Genomic DNA, 22176 nt, shown 5'->3' with positions numbered 1-22176 from the left:
TTGTGGCATGTGAGACTGGGTTTTAAAAGGAGCCTCCTTTAAATCTGTAGTAATGATGATTCTGCATATGGAATGAGTGAAAATTGTTTAGTTCTCTGGAAGTGCTCAGACTGCTAATACTGAGCTTCAGTTCAGACCTGAGTATTCACTAATGATGAATTAGGCTAATAGTTGGCAGCTAATGCTGTTCACAGAATCAGGAATGTGTTGTGGTCAGCTGTGGCTCTCCTGGTGACACATCTGTGGCTATAAAAACAAAGCTAGTGAGCCAGGTTGAGAATTCACCCGAATCTGGATAGTAAAGTTATTAATGCTCCAGTACATGAGACTTTGAAGCACTTTGAGGCTTGCTGTCGAGCATGAATCTTAACAAATGGACAGCAGTGCACTGGCACCAGCTCACAGACCTGTGTTGCTGGAGTGAGTGAAAATCTGGGAGTTCTCTTGTCAAAAAATGGAATCTTAGTCCTCAGGCATAGGAGCAAAGTTGAATTTTAGCGTAGTTCTTTTTATAGTGTTCTTTGCTTCTTCCAGCTGTATAAATGCAGCCATATTCTGCAAATAAATTCATTTTTAAGAACTTTTTTGGTGCTCAAAGAATTTTTGGTAATTCCATGATGAATTTTCCACTTCTGTGGTTTTGGAGAAACGGCTGCTTCCCTCATGTCTCGTAAGTGATCACTGGGTTTATACTGGTAGTGAGTATTACGGGAGAAAGAAAATCTCCTTAGCAGGCTAAAGTCAAGACACTGCGCTATTATAAAGTCTACTGTAATCTGCCCTAGGCAAAAAGCAAATTGATACATCTGTCCCACTGCCAGAATGATCTATAGAATGTTGAATATCTAGACATTTTTTAGATCTGTCCTGTTCAGGCCTGTTAATTTATGAATCTCTGTTCTTAATTACAGTAGTACTTGGGCAGCAGTGGGAAAGAACATGGAGTGAGGCAAATAGAAAGCAACAAGTGTAAAATACAGCAGATTCACAAATGTCTGCAATTAATATTTTTAACAAATGCATCACTGTTTCTTTGTGTTGCCGCCTGCTGTTTTCCCTCCTTTTTCTCTGCATGCTCAATATTTTTCTCCCATCTGTCCCTTGCTCCTTGGCTGTAATGATGGGACAGATGTACTACCTCCTAAGTCTTCATCTTAGGGCTTGTATTAAAACAACCTCATTGCTCCATTCCTCCCTCGCATTCTGTGTGTGTTCATGTTTCTTTATCATCTCCCCTTCCTGTGTTCTCTCTGTGCTGTGTATGGATATATATATATATATTAAGACTAATGTGCTGTCTCTCATGGTCTAAGTAGAACTGCTACATACATAAGGTATGAAATATTGATTGTTATATATACATGTACATATATGTATATACTTATATATAAATATGTATGCGGGTATGTGTATATATGTACATGTATGTGTACATCTAAAAATATGTGTTGGTTGCCTTGTACCTTTCACTGTAGAAGATTCTTTATATGGTTTCTGTGATATGAAATAACACATTCTTCATTGTAACTGACCCTTCAAACTCTGTAAGAAAAGCTTTTAAGCAAAAAACCTCTACATATTCTTCATGAGATTCTGTTAGGATCAGCTGTGCTTTGAACTGTTAAAAACTGCCATTTCTGTTGGATGTTTTCCTCAGGAGATATTTTGGGTGTGTTAAATAATGACTAGAGAGAAAAAGTAGCAAGAATAGCATCTGCTATACTTGGAGGGTCTGAGAACACAGAGCTCAGTCCATCCACCGCAGGTCACCGCCTTCCTCTCCTGATGTGCAGGCTGCAGTGTGAAAAGGTCATGGTGCAGACCTGCTGGAGGAGGGAGGAAGCAAATGTTATTGTTAATGGTTTACTGTTTTCTTTTAGCAGAAGCAGCCCTGGAAGTTTGTACCAAAATTCCCCCTAGAACAGATGATTTCACAGTTAATACAGTCATCCCCCTCACCCCTGCTGCCCCCGCTTCGAGTTAGGAAATACCAGTGCATTCCCTGTGTATGTAACTCAGTTCTTGTCACCTCTTGCAAATGATCTATGTTGTAGCCTTTGGATTTTAATATCCTGAGCAACAAACTATTTTTTCCCTAAAACACAATTTTGTCTTCAGTGTGTAGGTTAGACTGAGACTAAGAATTGATTTATCTGTGCTCCTGACACATGCCCAGTACATGGAGCAGGCTGACCACTCTTGAGTTCATCCACATTGCTAGAGATTGGAAAAACCCACTTGCTGCTCAGATTCAGAGCTCTCACAAAACATGATAATGGATTTAATGTAAGTGAAAAGTGCAGCGGGGTAGTAAGGAGCTATTTGTTCTTCAAATAGCAACAAGTGCTGGCCTTGGAATTTCAGCAAGATTCACATTAGGCTTTTAGCAAAACTCTCCAAAGGCAAAGACAGTAAAGGGCTGAGATAATCTGTGTGCAGAGACCATACATTTTTGGAATTCTTTGGCAGATTAGATACATGTCTGTCAAAGACCAAGTATTGATCCATATCTCGAATATTGCTCTTTCCAGTGCAACAAATCAAAGCTTCCTGCGTAGGAAAGCTCAGATGGGGGTAAGTGATGTTGAAGTAAGCTGGCTTGAAACCAGCCCTGCTTGTGCCTACTACATCCAGACAGGTTGGAGGAAAGACTGGGTTTATACTAAGGCACAGTGCAAGAACTTCATCCCCAGTACAGTTCCAGAGCTTTGTCTAAGCCTGTGTCTGCCAACATGCTCACCTGCAAGTGCTGTGATGGCAGGAGGGTTATGCCTGCACCTGTGCTTGATTGATAGTCTTTTTCTACATTTTAGAGTTACTCTGGCTGCTGTGGACCTGTATTTTCCAAAGTTTGATTGTTTGGTTGCAAACATATAATACTTTTTCAATATGTGTTGCCACATAGCTGACAAGGTTTGATACTCTGCAGTATTTGCAGAGTGTTTTCCTTCCCAGACATTTGTACTAATTTCAGATCATGCTGCTGAGTCCAGTGGATGTAACTAAAGCAGAAGGTTTTTCCTAACAGCAATAAAAGATGTAAAGTGACCATAGTCCCAGTCGTGAGGTGTACTTTTAAAATAATGAGCAACCTTGTTTAGTTTAACCCTCACTTTTTTATTTTGAAATTTATTTGTGGTTGTTTTGCCTTTTTTGTTACCAATAATGAGGCAGATACTTTCTGTAAGAATCTATTTATCGTATTTCATAAGATGTAAAATGAGGGTAAAATGAGTCAGTAAATGTGAAGGACAATTTTGTGTCTCCAAGTCTTACCCTGATATTACTTTTAAACCAGCTTTACTTCGAGTTTCTAGGTGCAGGTGTAATTTAGCCAGTGATTCCCACAGCCCCACAATGTAGCTGTATGAAAAAAGCCAAATTCCAGGCCAGGTCTGCAGTCTTTCCATGTGAGTCTGCCTTCTTTTGGGGATGCTCTGGAGACACCACAATGTGTGTGTATGAATTGGAAGGCTGGAAGACTGGGGAAGCAGAAACATATTCAGTTTGTTCTGTATTTGCTAGCATACTTTAGTACTCAGGCACTTAACTGAAAAATAATAGCAGAAAGAGCTGAAAGATATTTTCTATTTTAACATAAAATCATAGTGTAGGCAGAAGTACAGGGGAAAAGAAACAAAACCACAATTTTGTCAACTGTTCTTTGAATGTTTTTCTCTAAGCCCAGCTCTGAGAGTGCACTATGTGGTTACATAAGAACTTGTGGCTTCTTAAAAATCTATGTATCTGAAGGCTGAAAATCCAGAAAGAAAATAGAAAGAATGGCAAATGTTGATTTTATAACGTGGGATTATTTTTAGCTTTGTTCTCATTACATTTTAGGGAACCTGCCCCGTTGTATTTTGTGTCCTTGAATAAACTGAGCATTTTGAAGATATTATAAAAGTGAATGTGCTTAAAAGCAATGGATTTTGAACTAGAAAATGTTGGTTGTAAGTCAGAAGATGCATTATTGGCAAAGTGTATTGTATATTGCTGTACAGTTCAACAGTGCAGGAACTTCATTTCAGCAAGGACTGTGTATATCTAGGACGTAAAGAAAGGCATACTTAAAATACTTCTGTGAGGAGGAGAGGCCAAAGGTACTCTTTCATGTCTTAAAGGAGGCTGGGGCCCCCTCTTAGCAGGCAAATTCACAGGTTAATTAGGAGTTCAGGGTTTAGGCCATTCATTACAGGTTTCAAAATTACTTCCTTCGTTTCTCCACCTGTCATGTACATAACTGCTTGGTTAGACACTTAGCATGGTAAGTGCATGCATTCTTCCCTGTGACAGCCTGTGAAGTTGTGCTGTACATTGTGGGCAGGACGATTCCCAGACCTTTACCGCTGGCAGCAGCTCCTTTGTGGGTTGAACTCAAAGGGGTGACCGAAACTGAGACCATGAGCTGGGGAGAGCCTTGTTCAAGAGCTGAAAGGGTCTGCTAAGGCTGCGGGACTTCCCACCCCACTTCTCTGATGGATTCTCTCTCTCAGGCAGGAATGGCATCTCCTGAAAATCCCGAGCAGTTGATCATTGCCCTGGAACCCGAGGCTGCCTCTATCTACTGCCGAAAGCTCCGCCTGCACCAGATGATAGAGCTGAGTAGTAGGGCACCTGTCAACGGCTACAGCCCGAGTGACACTATTGGGACTGGATTTACACAGGGTACTTCTCTTCATTCACTTCCTGGATCCTTACACATAAGTTTGCTTTGGGCATGAGGGCTGTTTTCTTACTGTTTCTTGTTGTCCTTGTTCTCTTGAAATGTTTCAGGCTATCAGTTTGCTTGTATAAACTGTTTTGCTGTTTGTTGTAGATAGACTAGTTTAGACATTGATCCAGCAGATATCACAGAATGGTTTCGCTTGGAAAGGACCTTAAAGATTGTCCAGTGCCATCCCCCTGCCATGGGCAGGGACACCTTCCACTGGACCAGATTGCTCAGAGCCCCATCCAACCTGGCCTCGAACACTTCCAGGGATGAGGCATCCACAGCTTCTCTGGGCAACCTGTGCCAGGGCCTCACCACCCTCACAGGAAAGAATTTCTTCCTTTAATTTTAGCATGCAGGTAGCTTCCTTGCCTTGCCTTTTTTTGGATCTTGTAGGAATCTTTAGTATTTTCACAGCAGTATTTTTCTGCCTTAATTTAAGTCAGTACTTCATATTGGATCATTTTTTTAATTTAATGTGTTGGAAACAATTACGTGTTTGATTAGCTGCATTATTGAAGCAGTGTTAAATAACTGGATCTGCAATGAAACTATTAGTCTCAGGTGTTTCAGAGTTTTGGCAGATGCTTTTTGATGTCATCTTTATGAAATACCATTAATTACTTTCAACACTCAGTGGAACACGTGGTATTGGAATATAGCAATGAATTTATCTGCTCATAGAAGACCAACTGGATAGGGCACTTCTGATTTATTGACTTGGGATCTGTTGCTAGTGTCAGTGTTTGAGGACTAACTTACAGTGAGGGACAGGGCTTAGACCACAGTGCAAGTCACTTGCCAAAAGATCCTTCATCACCAGAGTTTTTTGAGCTTGGTATCCTGCTAAAATTGGAGGGAAGTGGAGAGAAAAAAAAATCAACAGCACTAAGAGTTGATTGCTGCATAATGCACATATTTGCCATGGCTGTGCACTGTGACAATTGCCCTGATATTAATGGTAGTGGGACAGTCTATTCCAGAATGAATTTTTCAGAAGAATCTGTATTTTATCACATTTGCTATGTCAAAACAGTAGAGGCAAATGGAACATTAGGCTAGTAAAGCTATTCCTGCACTTACCAGAGCATTTTTTTTTCAGTTAGCAGAGTCACTACATCATTCTCTCAAATCCATGCCTCTCCTTGCCAGCTCTTGTCAGATGTGTTCAGTGTTTGGAGGCCCACGCAGAGTACAGGACACAATCTGTTCAGGGATACAGTCCCTTCAGGGGCCCCTCAGCTTCTGTCCCCCTCATTCATGTCCTGAACCATTCCAGTTCCATGTGATTCTACATGAACTCGCTGTCAGACAACACAGGGATTTGCCTCTGGGAAAATAATAAAAGAAAATAATTTCTCTGGATAAGGTTTTGAAGCTGGGCATAATCTGTCAGATCATGGATTTCTGCTAACCCTTGGATGGGATTACCACTCTCCTTCTTGACTTTTTATGGTAAAAGCTATTGGAGATGAGAAAGGTTTCATGTCAAAATTAATGAAAACAAAGTTTGGAGTGAATTAATTTGGGGTTAGAATTAAAATTTCATAAAGGCATGGCAGGTACCCAAGACAAGCTGAGAACAGATTAAGGAGAAAAAACCCTTAAATATAAACAGAGAGAAGCACTGCAAGGACCATATTATTGCCATGAAGTCAAAACAAAAATTTTACTGTTCATAGTAGCCAGGAGAAGCTTAGTTCAGTTTTAGTTAAAGACTGGCTCTTGTGTTCACTTCTAGCCCACAGGATTGAATGAAAGGACTGCCACTGAATTTTGGGGGCTCTGTGTCAGGCCTTTCCTTGGACCTAGTGCTCGTTCTGTCCTGGAGTGCTCGTCGTGTGAGCTCCCGCTGTGCTGCCGAGTCCGTGCAGTGAGGCTGCTGTGGCTTGTCTGCATCGGGGGGGCTTTATGGGGAGGGGACAGAGCAGGTGGAACTGCTGGTCTGTGTTCTGGTGATAGGCACTAGAGAAACAGGAAGCAAAATGCATTCTGTGATTTGCATGCTGATATTTTCAGAAGGAATTTTCACATATGACCAGATGCCTCTCCTCTGTAGTGTATTATAAAATACCTTTGAAGGTGAGTGAAGGATGCACAGGTAATGTGGGGTTTTTTGATCATTCAGTTGTAGAGGTTGATTTAGAAGCATAAGGCAAAGATTCTCACTATTCTGTTTTCACTTAACAGACTGTTCTGCATCTTTTAAATGTCTAAGTAGCAGTTAAGTCTTGTAAGTTAACTGATTGTTAGAACAGTCTGGCTAGATACACTTAATTTTTAATTAATGTATATTTTAAATGTTATGAGGGTTAGACCTCCTGATCACTGTGTCCTTAAGAAGTTACTAATCTGAACAACAGTGCTTTGGCTGCTAGTTTTGAGACAGACTGACATCCTGAAAGGCAGTGGGATGGGGCTACTGCTGACAGAGGCTGTGACGAGCCAGTCCCCCCTACCCCACTGCCAGCCCATGCTTTGCAATCCAGAATATATTAAAAAGCCCCAAGTCAGACCTGTTTATAGCTTTCTTATTAGGTTATTAGTATGTATTATTTGTTTATATTATTTATATTAGTTAATTAGTATATATTAAAATATATAATATATATATTAATATCAAGGAAGATTAGTGTGGCTGAAAAGCATTTTTTCTTCTTCGTAGAAGTGATATTCTAATGTTCCTGATTCCAATGCAGTAATTTTTGTTCGTCTGCTTTGTTAAGAAGTGATACATACAGGCCTGTCAGCCCGCTTGCATAACCCTGCAACTTACAATACCCACTTCTTCATGCTTTCTTATCCTCAGTAATTTATTCTCTGTCAATCCCCAGCTAAGGAACACGTGCGTCACAAACGACAGAGTCGTACCTTCATGGTGGAAAATGTCATAGGAGAGATCTGGTCCGAACTGGAAGAAGGTAGTGTCCTTTCTTGAATAAGCTTTGCTGTCACTGGTTTTATATTGCAGGCAAATATTGTGTTTCCCACAAATGTGCTGAGCACTGCATTGTTCTCACCGTGATTATAAATAGGAAAAGAAAAAACCACAGGTTCATGTGCTGCTCTTAGTAACACTGAACTGCAATTCCATATGCTCTAGCAAAATACAGTTTATTAAGGAGATGGTAGAAAGCCATCCAGGTTTTAAAATGCATGCAGAATATTTTCCTCGGAATAGACCTTTTAAATATGCCCTAGTATTAATTTGGAAACCCACTAGAATGTACACAGCAGCACGAGCGGTGCCACTAATCTGCTTTACAGCTGCACTGAATCAATAGCTTTTGACATCTGACTTTTATATTTGTTATCAATCATTGCATTATATTTACTAGTAATGATCAAGTCTTCAACACAGACATTCTGGCTTTCTGTAGGTCATTGTCTCTCATGGTGCTAGTGCCCCTGAGAAGCTGTCATTGCAGTGTGCTGGGTGGTAAGACTAATGTCAGTACCATTGCCCTCTCCCTTCGGCAAACTAGGGGACCGTTACGTCGTCGTTGACAGTGGAGGAGGCACAGTGGATATGACTGTCCATCAGATCAGGCTCCCTGAAGGACACCTTAAGGAGCTGTACAAAGCAACAGGTGCTGTCACTTCCATTGCTTGCTTTATGTCATTATATTGTATATTATATATTTATGTAATATTTTGATTTGTCAGTGAAGGAAATGTGTGCCTTTATTACATTTTCCTAACAGTTCTTCCTTAAATAAGACCAACATTCAAAATTAATATAACCCAGCTGTTGGTCATCAGACATGGATGCACTTAGTGCATCTGATGCTTTTGAATGGCAAATCTCACACTGGTGTCTATAAGATTACCTCAGGAAACAACCTAGTAAAAGCAAATGGGAGAATGTACACATTTAGGAGTGTCTACTCTTAAATACAAGTCCAACCTACACCTCCTCACGTGTAGATAAGAAGGCAATTTGCTTCTAATAAAAATGTTTCTGATTTATAGTGCTAGTTTTACTTTGGCTATGATGATAGAGGAGTAGAAGTGAGGCAAAGGTAAGAGCATGTTGTGTATTAGACCAGCTGTTACATTTAGGAAAGACACCTCTTTCTGTAGACCTTCTCCCTTGACAGTCCTCATATAGTGTTGCTCTGATGTGTGTATGGTCAACTAGAAATGTAATAAGCAGTTCAGAATATTAAAGCTGTGCTTTGTTTGTGGTACAGGTGGGCCCTATGGTTCTCTAGGAGTGGACTATGAATTTGAAAAGCTCCTGTGTAAAATATTTGGAGAAGATTTTATTGAGCAATTTAAAATCAAGCGCCCTGCAGCCTGGGTGGATCTGATGATAGCGTTTGAGTCCCGTAAACGGGCAGCAGCTCCAGACAGGACCAACCCACTAAACATCACTCTGCCCTTCTCCTTCATTGACTATTACAAGAAGTTTCGAGGTCACAGCGTAGAACATGCCTTGAGGAAAAGCAAGTAAGTAGGCAATTGAAACTAAATGGATGCAGAATTAACTACTGGTAACAAAGACAAATAATTCAAATATCATAATTACATGTAGACTGAAGGATAATAGTGTAAAAATGTAATAAGGATGAGAAAATGGGATTGCCTCCATTGCAGTTTCCGGAATGAAAAGTTCTGATCAATCTCTTGCAAAAGCTTTTCTGTACAAGACTTGCAGTGGTCAGGTATTGCTTTGTATGACTTTTGTTAGGCCACCACTGCATCACTTCTTGACTTTGTGTATTGTGAGTCCCTTTCATGTTAATTAGGAGCATCAGATCAAAGACAGAATTTGTTGCCTAAATTTTTATCAGCCTGGAACAAATCCAGGATTGTGAGATGTGTAAATATGTTCATGGCTTGAGGACAGTTACTAGCAGGATCAGATCACTGGTGAAAGCATGTACTACTGCATAAAGCTCTGCAAGGGGAAAGCATTCTTCTTTTGAAGTGATGGCAGGTTTTTGCCTCTGCTAGTATTTTACCAATTAGATAATTTGCTCGATAAGTAGGGAGACGTAATCCCCTCCAGAGATTTTAATTCATGATTTTCAGTATCAAGAAGTCATCCTAAATGACAAGATTGTGGGCTGCTATAGAAAAGGAAGTGAGAAGAAAGTAGAAATGGGCATTTTGCATCTTTTGAAATTATGTACTACAGGAGACCTGGGGATAATGACATAAAAGAGAATGAACAAGAGATCCTGTGAATCTAGGGCAGAATGCTTGGGACCTGAGAGGGAAAGATTTGATATTTAGTACCTGTACCTTAGTATTTGTGGGTTGCTTCCAACTCAGCATATTCTCTGATTCTGTGGATGTAGTATGCAGGCAGGACCTCCTGCGTCTCTTTCAGAAGTTATTGGTAAATGTACTGTAAGCCTAAATGACTTGAAATCCAGCTAAGAGTCACTTTCTAAATGAGCCTGAGGTTCTGAAATCATTAAAATTTCCCCCTCACAAGACCATCTCCTTTTATTAATAGTCTTAATGGTGAATCTTAGAGGCAATGCTAAAAATTTCCTTCAAATGAAATGAAATTAATTGGATAACAGGATAGAAGGAGTATAAAGGCTGACATATAGTGTGCATTAGTGAAAGGGAGATGACTGAGCTGTATGGATGTGTATCAGTGATGGAATAACCTAATGCCTGTATTCACTTAATAAATGTTGTGCTTCATTAAAAATGTTGTGCTCTCTTCTGCCTCCTGAGGCTTCCAGACTTGCTTGTTTTCCTTGTGTGTTTCCCGTGGCTTTGGCCTGCTACTGCTATAATCTAAATGTTGCCCTTCTGGGCTGGATCAGTGCTGTTTCAAATGAGCGAGCCCCGGGTTGACTGCCAGCTGTTTCAGGAAGCAGTTGAGCATTGCTAATGCTGCAAAAGGCAATCAGGCAAAGAAAACAACAATTAGACAAGGAAAAATAATAATTCTATTTTAAAATTTTACATTGCTGCAGTTGGTATGGGGCTAGGGTGAAGTGGGGCACTTTCTTCCAAGCAAAATGCTCACAGATCCTGTAAACTCATTCATTCATGTATTTAGCATGTCTGATGATTGTTTTGCAACTCAGCTGTAATGTTTTAATGTTTTTTCCTAACTGTTCTTTTCCAGTGTGGACTTTGTGAAATGGTCTTCCCAGGGAATGCTGAGGATGAGCCCGGATGCAATGAATGCTCTTTTCAAACCTACAATTGACCAGATTGTTCAGCACCTCAGTACGTATCTGTGTGTAATTCCACTTATTGGCTGAGTTGAAATGGAAGTTTTTCTTCACTGTTTCAGGGCACTAACTGTAATAAAGTCAAATAACCTTCCTAGTATGTACCAGTTGTGGGCGAGGAATTTAGTTCTGAAACTTGTAGTTGTCTACAAATTAGTTAGGAAAATAATAAAAGTGAGGGACATCTGAACACATACTCCTCCTGCTTAGTTCTAGTACTAGTTACTGAGTGTGATTCAGTCCTGTTACTGCCTAAGCTTCAATTATTCTGTACTTCCAGGGCTGCAAGCATTCACGAGATCAAAATGCACTGAGAAACCCAGATCCTGCTTTTCTTTTTCCTGTTTCAGGCAGCAACTTAATAGTGCCAGAGGTGTAACTAGCTTCTGATTTTTACTGCTATTGAGACCTCTAGTTCATTTCTTCCCAGCTTTTGTTCATGACCCTCCAAATCACTGACATCTCTTAAATGCAAAAAGTAAATGATGCATCATGGTAAAAGTACTTCCAGGTGTGGCTTAAGCAGCACTGTATTTATTTATCCAGTAATGGAAAGTGATGTGGGCTTATTGGGAAAATGATTATTTAAGATCTTTGTGGTGGAAGATTGGATTTGTATCAAGTAGAGTATAATGTATGTACTGAGCAAAGTGTTTCTGTTCTACACATTAAAAAACACTAACTGAATCATATTTGGAATGGAATATCCAGTTTTGCTCACTATATGTGAGGGATTATTAGGTAAACTTCAGAGGTCGGAACTTATATATGAACAGAGGCCTAGAATTACAACAGTTGTGCCATGTAACTTAGTCGTGCTGCCTCAGTTATTTGAACTAAGGGTGAGCCTGCAACTGAACTGCATGATATTCCTGAAAGTAGGGATTGTGGGTTTGAGCTAAGAAGGAACATCTGTAAAAATGTAAGGAGGTGTAACTTTACAGATGGTATTTATTGTGGTTAAAATGTCAGGGTCAGAAATAATAAGTGAATTTAAAATGGGGTGACCTTATCTGGAATGCCATAATGGGTGTGGAATCAGTTAGGTTTGAGAATGTCTCGCTGATATTTGAAGTGGCAAGATGGTGTCTGTTTCCCTATTACCCATAATGTGACTGGCAGGATTTTGTTGCAAGAAATGTATGTCTCCCTTTACTCATAGAAGCTAAATAAAAATTCTGTTTTAAAGGCCACTTCAGAAATATTGTATGCTTTGAGGTAAGTGAATTCATAGTGAAATAGAGTATAGTAGAGACTACAGAAGTGGGAGTAGTGAATGCTGAGAGTGGCAGTGTGGGCATAGATGTGGCACTTTCAGATCTTGTGCACGTGCATGAAACATTCAGTGCACTCAGCCATTAGGATTTGCACTTGCATTGCCTTGTCACAGTGTATTTTTCCTTATTGAATGGGCTCTGTTTCTGTTTAGGTGAAGTGTTCGACAAGCCAGAAGTGACCAACGTCAAGTTTCTGTTCCTGGTGGGTGGCTTCGCCGAGTCCCCCTTGCTCCAACAAGCCGTGCAGAGCGCTTTTGGTTCGAGATGTCGAGTCATCATTCCTCAGGATGTGGGTCTCACCATCCTCAAAGGAGCTGTTCTCTTTGGCCTGGACCCTGCTGTCATCAAAGTGCGGCGTTCCCCGCTCACCTACGGCGTTGGTGTGCTCAACCGCTTCGTGGAAGGGAAGCACCCGCCGGAGAAGCTTCTGGTCAAAGATGGCACACGCTGGTGCACTGATGTCTTCGACAAATTTATCTCAGCCGACCAATCCGTAGCCCTTGGGGAAACTGTGACACGCAGCTACACACCTGCCAAACCTTCCCAGCTAGTAATAGTGATCAATATCTATAGCTCAGAACAAGACAACGTTGGCTTCATCACCGAGGCTGGGGTGAAGAAGTGTGGCACCCTTCGCTTGGATCTCACGGGAACTGATGCTTCAGTGCCGAACCGGCGGGAGATCAAAACACTGATGCAGTTTGGGGACACTGAAATCAAAGCCATGGCCATTGATGTTGCAACCTCTAAAAGTGTCAAAGTTGGTATTGATTTCTTAAACTACTAATGGTCCTTTTCCCCACCACAGCCTGTTTGTGAGACTGATCTTCCAGTATTCCATTTTTTGACTTTCATATATCATGTAATCAAGTTGAATTTCAGCAGGCTACATGAGAACAGCTAGTAGTGAGGTGGGGTAATGTCATGTTTGTACCCTTTGATGATCAAAGGCTGGATTTTGAAAGACCCTTAAAAAGTTTTGGGAGCTAAAGTTCCAGAGGTAGTTAAAAGTTCCTAAATTACTCAAGCATGCTTAAAAATCTACCTTTATTAAGTACACATTGATTATTGTTGGGTCTTGAAGGTTAGCTGAAAATATATGGAACTATAATCTCTTTGCCTTGTTCTTCTTCTTCCTCTTCCTCCTAAGAAAAAGTCAGTAACCCACATGGTTGTTGTAGGGGGTGTATTTGTGTGGGATATCTGTTTAAACAGCACCATCCTCTGGCAATGGGAACAAATTAGTAGTCTGTAGTATTCTTTTAACTTTACCCGGTGCTTTCAGAATTTAAAGTGCTGAAAATTAATGACTCAAAGAAATGGGAAAAGAAAATCCTCAGAAATCCTTAAAATTAGATTTAGGAAGCAAATATATATATCTAAGAGCCTAATATTGATTGCTCCAGTTTGAAAACAAGGCCTTTATTGCCAAAGCTCTCAGAACAAGCTGTTAGATTAATTAGCTAGCATTGCCCTCATTATACTTCGGAAGATTATTAAGAGCTAAGCTGTTTCCCATTTGGGTCTTTTAAACTTATTTTTATTAGTTTCCATCTGAAACCGTGGAATCACATAATAGTTGAGGTTGAACAGGACATCATTGACTGTCTGATGCGACCTCTCAGCTCTGAGCAGTGTCAGCCAGAACAGGTTGCTTTCTTCAGTTCTGAATATCTCCAAAAATGGAGATGTCTAAACTTCATTTGACAACTCTCACTGCAAAAAAGCTTTTTCTTCTGTTCAAAAGGAATATCTGGAGTTTGAATTTGTGCACATTGCCTCTTTCACTGGATACCTCTGATAAGTCTGACTGCATCTTCTTTACTGTCTGCTGTCAGGCATTTGTACACGTTCCTAACGTCCCCTGAGCCTTCTCGAGCCTAACAGCCCCAGCTCTTTCAGCTTCTCCTCACATGGAAGATACCCCAATCCCTTCATCATCTTCCTGGCTCTTTGCTGGTCTCAGTCCAGTGTGTCCACGTCTGTCTTGTACTGGGAAGCACAGAACTAGATCTGGCTCTCCAGCTGTGTGGTCTCACCAGGGCTGAATAAGGAGGAATAATCACGTTCCTTGACCTGCTGCCAGTGCTGTTCCCAATACAGCCCAGGAGGCTGTTGGCATTCTTTGTTGCAAGGGCACATTGCTGGCTCACACTAACCTTGTGTCTGCCAAGACCCCGAGGTCTTTTACTGCCGCCGAGCTGCTTCCGAGTCCACAGCGTGTCCTGGTGTAGGGGGTTATTCCTCCTCAGCTTCAGGACTTTCCACTTGCCTTCACTGAACTTCGAGGTTCCTGTCTGCAGATTTCTCCACTCTGTTGGAGTTCTACTGACCTGTCTGGTTTATCAAGCACTTCTCCAAGTGATTATTTTTCTTTTCTTGTTAATTCCTATATTGAGATTTGGAAGTACAGGTAGATTGATGGCTGTCCAGGAACATTTAAGTGACTTAAAGAGAGAAAACCATTCAGATCACAAGTACCATAATATATTTGTGTAGCAAACATTTAATGGAGTAAAATATATTGCTGCGTTGAGTTGAATGGCCAGTAAAGTGGAAGGCAGAAGCCAGTATAATGCAACTACAAATAGCATTAAATAAAGCTACACGGCTTTACATGTCTGTGAGCACAGAACTCTAACCCAGGGGAAATGCAGAGATGGTCATGGCAGCATCTTGTTTTCCAGATAACAACTTTCTGGAAACATTTTCTTAAGCATGTTCACCTGGAATATTTCTTTTGCAACTCAAATAGTTTCTATTTTGCAAAATGCTACAGGTGGAAAACTTCTGAAACCTACATTCTATATCTGCCATGAACTGACAACTACAGATTCAAATCCAAATCCCACTCCAAGTGAGCAGACTGGTGCCACCTAGAATCACCCTAAAATACTGACGCTTTCAGAGCATTTATACAGAGCTGCCCAATTACCTGCTGGAATTCATTACATTTTTGAAACTTTGGAAATGTTATATTAATCTGAACCTTCCTTTCTAATAACTTGAGCATGAGTTAAATTCATTGCTGACACTTTTGGGAGATAAAAGCTTAATCAGTAATTTCACTAATTTATGTTCCAGTCCTGCACTTAAGCTTTCTGTGTTTATCCTGCAGTTTTGCCACAATAAAGAGCTGCAGAACTGATCCACTGCATTTTGTCATTGAGTTTTCTGTGTCTCCTGCAGAATTCCCTATTTGAATGGGAAGTGTGTTCTGCATTCAGCTTTAAAATATATATATAAATAAAGGATTAAGGAGAATGCTAGTCATAGTATCCAGCTGGATACTTTCTATGATTACAAAGTGTGCTTGCTAGCAGTCGATTTCCTGCTGCCTGCTAAATGCTTTAAAAGCTAAATACTGGGATTTTTTGTGTGTTGCTTTCCATGGTTTACAAACAAGAAAAACTTTAAGATGAGTTATAAACAATATAATTTTATGTATATACAATATTTAAATATTGTACAGACTCTTTCTTTCTACAGTGCTATTTTATTGTATAAAAATGGTCTTTGCCTCTGTTGATTTCATCAGCTGTTAATTTTAAATAACATAGTTTCTCAATCGGCTCTGTAATTATAGGCTTTAAAGACGATAAGATATGAAATGTAAAAAGGTGATCTTACAATAACAGGACAGAAATGTTGGTGTGTCAGAGACTACAACATTCTTCCTGCAATGCAAGTCATACCAGTTAAACACATTACACAGATGCACTAGTATGATGCTGGGGTTTTCATTTCTTCGTTTCAGATGGTGACCGTTCCTTCTCCAGCAGTTCATCATAATAATGGATGAATCCTCCTGTAAAACCAAGTTTAAAATTAGTTTGTATAATCTGGGTATACAGCTTCTTCTCTAGGTTTTTGGGTTTTAATAAGGAGCTCTAGTTTAAAAAAAAAAAAAAAACAAAAAACAAAAAAACAAAAACACTGCAAACAAGAAACTACCTTCCAAAGTCAGGCAACACTCATGTATTGTAGCTGCAGGTAAGACCCAGTCTCTCTTTACCATTTTCACCTACCAAAAGACAAAATTCTTAAAGAAAAACAGGCTTCGGTGTCTGTGCATGCAGTGTTAAATTGGGTTGGTCTGGTTCCGCACAGATTTGTTTTCAGTGGCCTTAACACAGAATTTGGTCTGCTAAATGGCTGCCCTGCCCTCCTCTCCCCTATGAAGAGGAGGTGACCTGCAAGATTAGGTGGCCCATGGTTTTTGTGCTGTTTCAGCTGTCTGCAGGGTGGTTCCTGCAGCTCTTCTGAAGCACAGTTCCCTGCACAGCAGTGATTCTCTGCCCTTTGTATTCACCTTTTGTAAGATCCCATTTGGATCCAAGCAGGGGTTTGTTGCTGAAGTTACTGCAGCTGTAAAATGTGTTGCATATTTTTGCACTTCCTCCTTCCAGTCTGATGAGAGCACTATCAAGCTTATCTTTGCAGAGCACTGAACTACTGACAAACTCCCAGCTATCCTTGTTGCCCTCTTAAAGAATGGAAAATTAGCTGTCTTCCTATGGAATTAGAATTTAAGTAGAATGTTATGCTGTCGTCTGTAGACTATAATCCAGTTAAACAATTTCACGTTGTAAGAGGCATGTGGATGCCCATTTTGATAAAGGATGGTAGGCTGTAAATTAATGTGGAATTTACTAGGGAATGAGTAAATTTAGAATCATAGTTCTGATACTTTTGCAGGAGGTTCCCTGTGCAGCATTTTTTGGTAGGGGTTTCAGATGACATTGTGCAACTTAATGTTGAAAAGACAAGGCCTGCTACCCGTAGGGAAAGCAGGGGTCTTGGCAGAAGTTTTGCTCTGAGCAGCAACTTGCAAGTTTGGGTCCAAGTTACTGAACTCTAGGCTAAAGTTTAGCAGCTAATTGTGATGGAATGATTAATTGTGTTAGAATATGATAAATGTGCAGTGATGGTTAGGACAGTTTACATTGGTATGAATATACCAATACTTATATACAGGAGTTTTAATGCATTATTATGAGAAGGCTAGTTATATATTGCAGGCATTTAATTGCCAAGATAGGCTGCATATTTATGATATGAAGTGGCTTAAGCGGATGAATAGTATAAAAGTTGTTGGGCATAACGTCACAGTACTCACCTGCTTGAAATAAACTATATTATAAAACCAACCATTGTGGTCTTGTTCACCTCTGTGCAAGATAAATTCAGATTCACTGATGTTTGGGAGCTGTCACAACTTGTCTGGATTGTATCTTGAGTGTTCTTGTGTCTTCAATCATGTCAAATAAAATACCTTAAAATTAATTTTCTTTTTGGGTGTCACTGTTCTTATGAAAATGGCTATAAAAGAAACCTAATTTATTATGAAAGTTCACTTGTGTGCTCCATTCACTGCTGTGATCACTCAACTTCCACCAAAGGTGGTGTAGCTCTGAGTAGGGTGTCTGTTGGAGTTATGACAGAATGACTTCAGGCAATACCATAAGCAGATCTGGTATTTTCTGTAGTACTGCTCTCAGAGAGCCGGGAAATCAAATATAAAATTTGGTGTATCAAAGAGGAGTGGTAAGCTTTAGGTCTGGTATATTAAAGTGGTTTATTGTTAAAATTGTATTATCAGGCCAATAAGCAGGTATATTTGCATGAAAATGTACCTCTTTATAGATCTAGAAATGTTTAGTAAGGTCCAACTGGACTGAAAAAGCCTTGCATAACAATTTGTGCAATATTACATTTTTCTGCTAACAGTTGTAGGCCACATCCCTCTAAAATTCTGCATTGTTGTCACCAGCTTTAGAGAGGATTCAGGAGCATGTGTGACCTTCGTGTACGATGCTGCTCAGATGCAGAGATGCAGAGAGTGAACTGAGATGTGTAGCAGCCACTACGCCCCAACTTCCTCCTATGTGCTGCAATGAAGATGTTTTACAGGTGCTTTATGACTATAATTATAAACACCATCCTATAGGCGAGGTACTGTATTTAACTTGTAATGAACCTTGATTTCATCTAAACAGTCAATTAATGTTACCAGTACAATGGGAAATATAATTACAGTCTTTCAGAGACACATTGAGAACCAAATTTTGCTTTCCGTGTTCTAGCACATCGTTGAAGTTTCCAGTGGAGTTTCATGTATGTGCATTCAGAATTTGATCCTTCATTGGACTTTTCTAAATCTCCCAGGGTTTTCTCATATGAGTGTGTTTATATTTAAAGTTACAGCCATCCTGATAGGAGGGATTATGTATAAATTGTTGGTTCTACAAAATCACATAAGCCCTTACTGAAATTTGCAGATGTTATATTCATGTGAATAGCAATAGAATAAAACAACTTATAAAATGTCTTAAGGACAATGAATGCAGAGTCCTTTACTCAGTGCAAGACTGCTTTATTTTCAAGACATGCAGCCTGGGTAAATTGGTGAGAAGTGCAGATGCTTTGTGTAGTTGGGATTCAAGCCTGTTATTGCCAGTTTCATTAGGTACTGATATTGGAACGCTTGTACTTAATTTCTTTTAGGAATAAATTCTGGTTATTAGTTCTCATTCATGCCTTGCTGTGTTCTAACACAGAGAAACATTTTGTGGTGGAACCGATGCAGAGTCACAATAAGTTATTGTGTTTTTCTCCTTCAAATTAGAGACCTGAATGTGGATATTCAAACAAAGCAAGAAATTTCACTATAGCCTGTGCGTTTCCACAGATGCAAAGATCAATTTCTTGCAGCAAAAACTCTCTGTGCCAATCCTTATGCCATATATTGAGTTGAATGCAAACATTTTTCTGCAAACTGAGAAATTCTGTATTGTCTTTGGTTAACATACAATTGAGTGGGTGTTGCTTATAATTTTAAAAGTAGTACTTATTTTCTAATTTTTCAGAGACTATATAATAATAGGGAAAGGTTTACTAGACACCATATCCCAGGACCTTGGCTTTGTGCCCACAGCAGAATTACTGAACTCGGACATGGTGTTCACTACCATGGGATGGCAAAAAAATTAAGAAGTTGGTAGATTGCAGCATGATCCTTCTATCCGTGTCCACAGGTGAGCTGACACAAACATGGAGAAATGAAAAATACAATATAAGCTTATTTCTGGGACTATTGTGTGCTGCAGCAGAGCCAAGACATAAAAAGAGGACAATACCAGATTGAGTGTAAGGAGACTGAAAGAATCAGTGTGTAACCAGGATTTTGAACTACTAGGACAAAGGCATTGATGTGCTCCGGAAGTAACAAGATCAGGGAAGGTTTCGAAACAGAAAGAAGTGGTGAGATTGAGAGCTGTGAATGCAGAGTCATTAAACCATAGTAATCTAAGGAGTTAGAAAGGTGACTCTCCCTTTCCGAAGGGCAGCAAGGAGTATTTCCTTCCCTTTGAGGAATAAGCTCTGCACATCCAGTAGGGACTTCCGTCTGCATCAGCTGATAAGAGTGGACCCAGACTGAACATATCCTCTCCTCTGTAGTACAAGAGCAATCTCAGTGCTGCCTGATGCTTCCCACAACAAACACCCTGCATGCCTTGCCTGTGATTTGCTAACACACACAAGGTTGCAGTTAAAACACTGCAGTTCAATGTGTTGTTCAGAGGTTTTACTTTTCATCTAGTGACAATCATAATAGATTTATTTTCTCGCCGTGACCCCGTCGCCAACCCTTACCTAGATGACAACTGACTCCTCAAGATGAGAGGAGTTGAAATAAGTTAACTGTGAGCAGAGCAGAAAAGATGCTGGTCCTGGATGATATATTCAGGAGTTCTTGTATCTAAGTGTGGTTTTCCACAAAAAAAACATTACAGCATCCTTCTTGGATAATGTTCTCCTGATTTCCGTGTGTAGCAGGGGTCCTGGATGGCAGTACTGTCTGTAGGGTGCTGGAACACTCAGCTAGCTGCCTTATCCATGGAAAAGTCTTTAGCTGTAGAATCAGTGGTCAGGAGGATAGGTATTTTGTCAACTCAGGATAACAAGGTCAGTGTTTCAGTCTGGTAATTGTGTAAGGCAGTTGAAATATCAGGTACGTGACTGAGGGTGTTCCAAAAAGCATTTGAATAATGTTTGTCCCTCTTTTGTTTTGTCTTAGGGGTGAAACACAGTGAGATTGAAGATCAAAAAGTGCCACACACTTACCAAGATGCTACAGGACTGAGGGATGTTGACAAATCACACTGATCACATCCCACAGAAGCATTTTTCATTTCTCTCCTTCAGAGTCATGTAGTACATAGTGTATAGTAATATATTTTCCCCTTTTTTCTTTCTATCTCTGTGCAGATCCATCCAGTATTTTGCTGACTGCAACTGTCTCTCTGTCAGAGCATCACAGGGATCCATGTAGCTGGAAAGGACCTCAGACATCAATCGTCTATCACTGTCCTGCTGCAAAACAGTATAGTTCTGCCTAAGCTACTCCCAACTTTTATTTAGTCTGGTTTTAAACCTTCTGATCCTGCAATGATGCTGCCTGCTTGGGCAGTTGACTTGTCTTTCCTGTCCTCACCTGTCTAAAATCTTACATAATGTCAGCTTTGACTCTCTCTGGCTGTCCTACCCCTAGAGAACATGGGAACATTTCATCCCATTCCTGCTCTGACAGCTTTTGACAAAGCTGAAGACTAGTTTCATGCATGCCCTGAGTCTAAATCTTTAATTAAACCCCAGGTCTTTCAATCACATTTTATAGACCTATGATCTTTCTTTTAACGGCTCTGTTGGCAGGGAGTGCTGATTTCTTGCAGATCAGCATCATATTGCTGGAAGGAGATTTTGGAAACTGATGCCAAGGTTCTTCTGTGTGCATACCATGAAGGGCTTGTGTTGGGTACATCTCACTACGAAACAGCCCTGATGAAGCATCAACAACAATGAAATGTGATATGGGAGTTGAGGCACATTGTGGTTTTGACTTTTGCAAACAATGGTTAAAGGCCTTCTTGTGTGCAAACTGAAGGGTGCATGTTTGAACCTTAGGGGCTTGTAGCAGTTATATTGTATTAGCTGGATGTGTTTTGGATAATTACACCTATGAGGTAACCACAAATTATGGTTATGAAACAGACTGTGAGTTTTGCACTCACTTTGCTTTAGAAATTGCATTGTTAAAGCATTTTCCTTGAACTCCTATACTGTGGAGGTTCTGATAAACTACTTACACCTTGCTGGCCTGAAGTGTGTTGAGCTACATGAAAAATGCTGCAATGAAAAACTTTAAGGAGTGTGAGAAATCTGTATCTTCATGAATATGAATGTTGGGGAATTTTGGGCAGGATAGATTGAGCTTTTTACTCTGAATTTAAAATGCAAGAAAGTACTCCAGCCACAGAAAATGGGGCTCCACTCTGAGGTTAAAGGCTAATTTAATCCAGTAGTCATTCCTGCTTTTGGCTAGGTGTCAGCACCTCTGGTCTTTAAGTCTCCCTTACACTCCTCCTGTCCTAAAATCTCTGGCGTCCTCTATGTGGCTGTAAGGGACATCATGTCCTTTGGAAAATGAAGATCTAAATGAAGAGTGTTGGAAGACAGTGCTTTAGACTCTGTCACTTAATAGCTGTTACTTTCTTAAATTGATGGGTGTGAAGAATCTCATGACCTCTTGGTAGATTCCCATGTTCTGTCACTTAAAACTGTATGACTGATGTGATGCCAGCAGTGAATGTAAACCTTATTTATCACTCTTTCCTCTCTGCTTAACCAAAAGCGAATTTCTGTGAACAAGAGAAAACTCACCGTTGTGCAAACTCTGCATGCAAGATTTGTTTCATCTACCCTATTCTACTCCTCCCGGCCCTGGCCCCGGAACGCGTGTGGCACAGCCCGGCCCCGGGCGCTGGGGCCCGGCCCCGGGCACGGAAAGAGCAAGAGAATGGGAGCTTCCCTGTGAGGACAGTGCCATTGTGGGAGATGGAGAGGGGAGCCCCGGAACACACAGAAGAGAAGGACAACTCCAAACCCGGGCAGATGGAGCTCGTCAGCCCTGTAAGGC

At 40.4% G+C, this 22176-nt stretch overlaps 1 protein-coding gene across 2 annotated transcripts in view; it reads left to right on the top strand.

Moving 5' to 3' along the window:
• HSPA12A (heat shock protein family A (Hsp70) member 12A) overlaps positions 1 to 17483 on the top strand; it is a 55254-nt gene extending 37771 nt beyond the window's left edge. For both annotated transcript variants that reach the window (XM_032695445.1, XM_032695444.1), the window contains 6 exons: positions 4497 to 4668; positions 7549 to 7635; positions 8200 to 8304; positions 8908 to 9166; positions 10812 to 10915; positions 12350 to 17483. In XM_032695445.1, the coding sequence (XP_032551336.1) occupies positions 4497 to 4668; positions 7549 to 7635; positions 8200 to 8304; positions 8908 to 9166; positions 10812 to 10915; positions 12350 to 12984 (1362 nt within the window). In that variant the 3' untranslated portion in view covers positions 12985 to 17483. The remainder of the gene's footprint in view (positions 1 to 4496; positions 4669 to 7548; positions 7636 to 8199; positions 8305 to 8907; positions 9167 to 10811; positions 10916 to 12349) is intronic.
• Positions 17484 to 22176: the final 4693 nt, after the last annotated feature.

The sequence above is a fragment of the Chiroxiphia lanceolata genome, chromosome 8, assembly GCF_009829145.1.
Source record: "Chiroxiphia lanceolata isolate bChiLan1 chromosome 8, bChiLan1.pri, whole genome shotgun sequence".
NCBI classification, from domain to species: domain Eukaryota; kingdom Metazoa; phylum Chordata; class Aves; order Passeriformes; family Pipridae; genus Chiroxiphia; species Chiroxiphia lanceolata.
The sequence above is the reverse complement of the archived record's forward strand: the minus strand, read 5'-3'. Positions and strand labels throughout refer to the sequence as shown.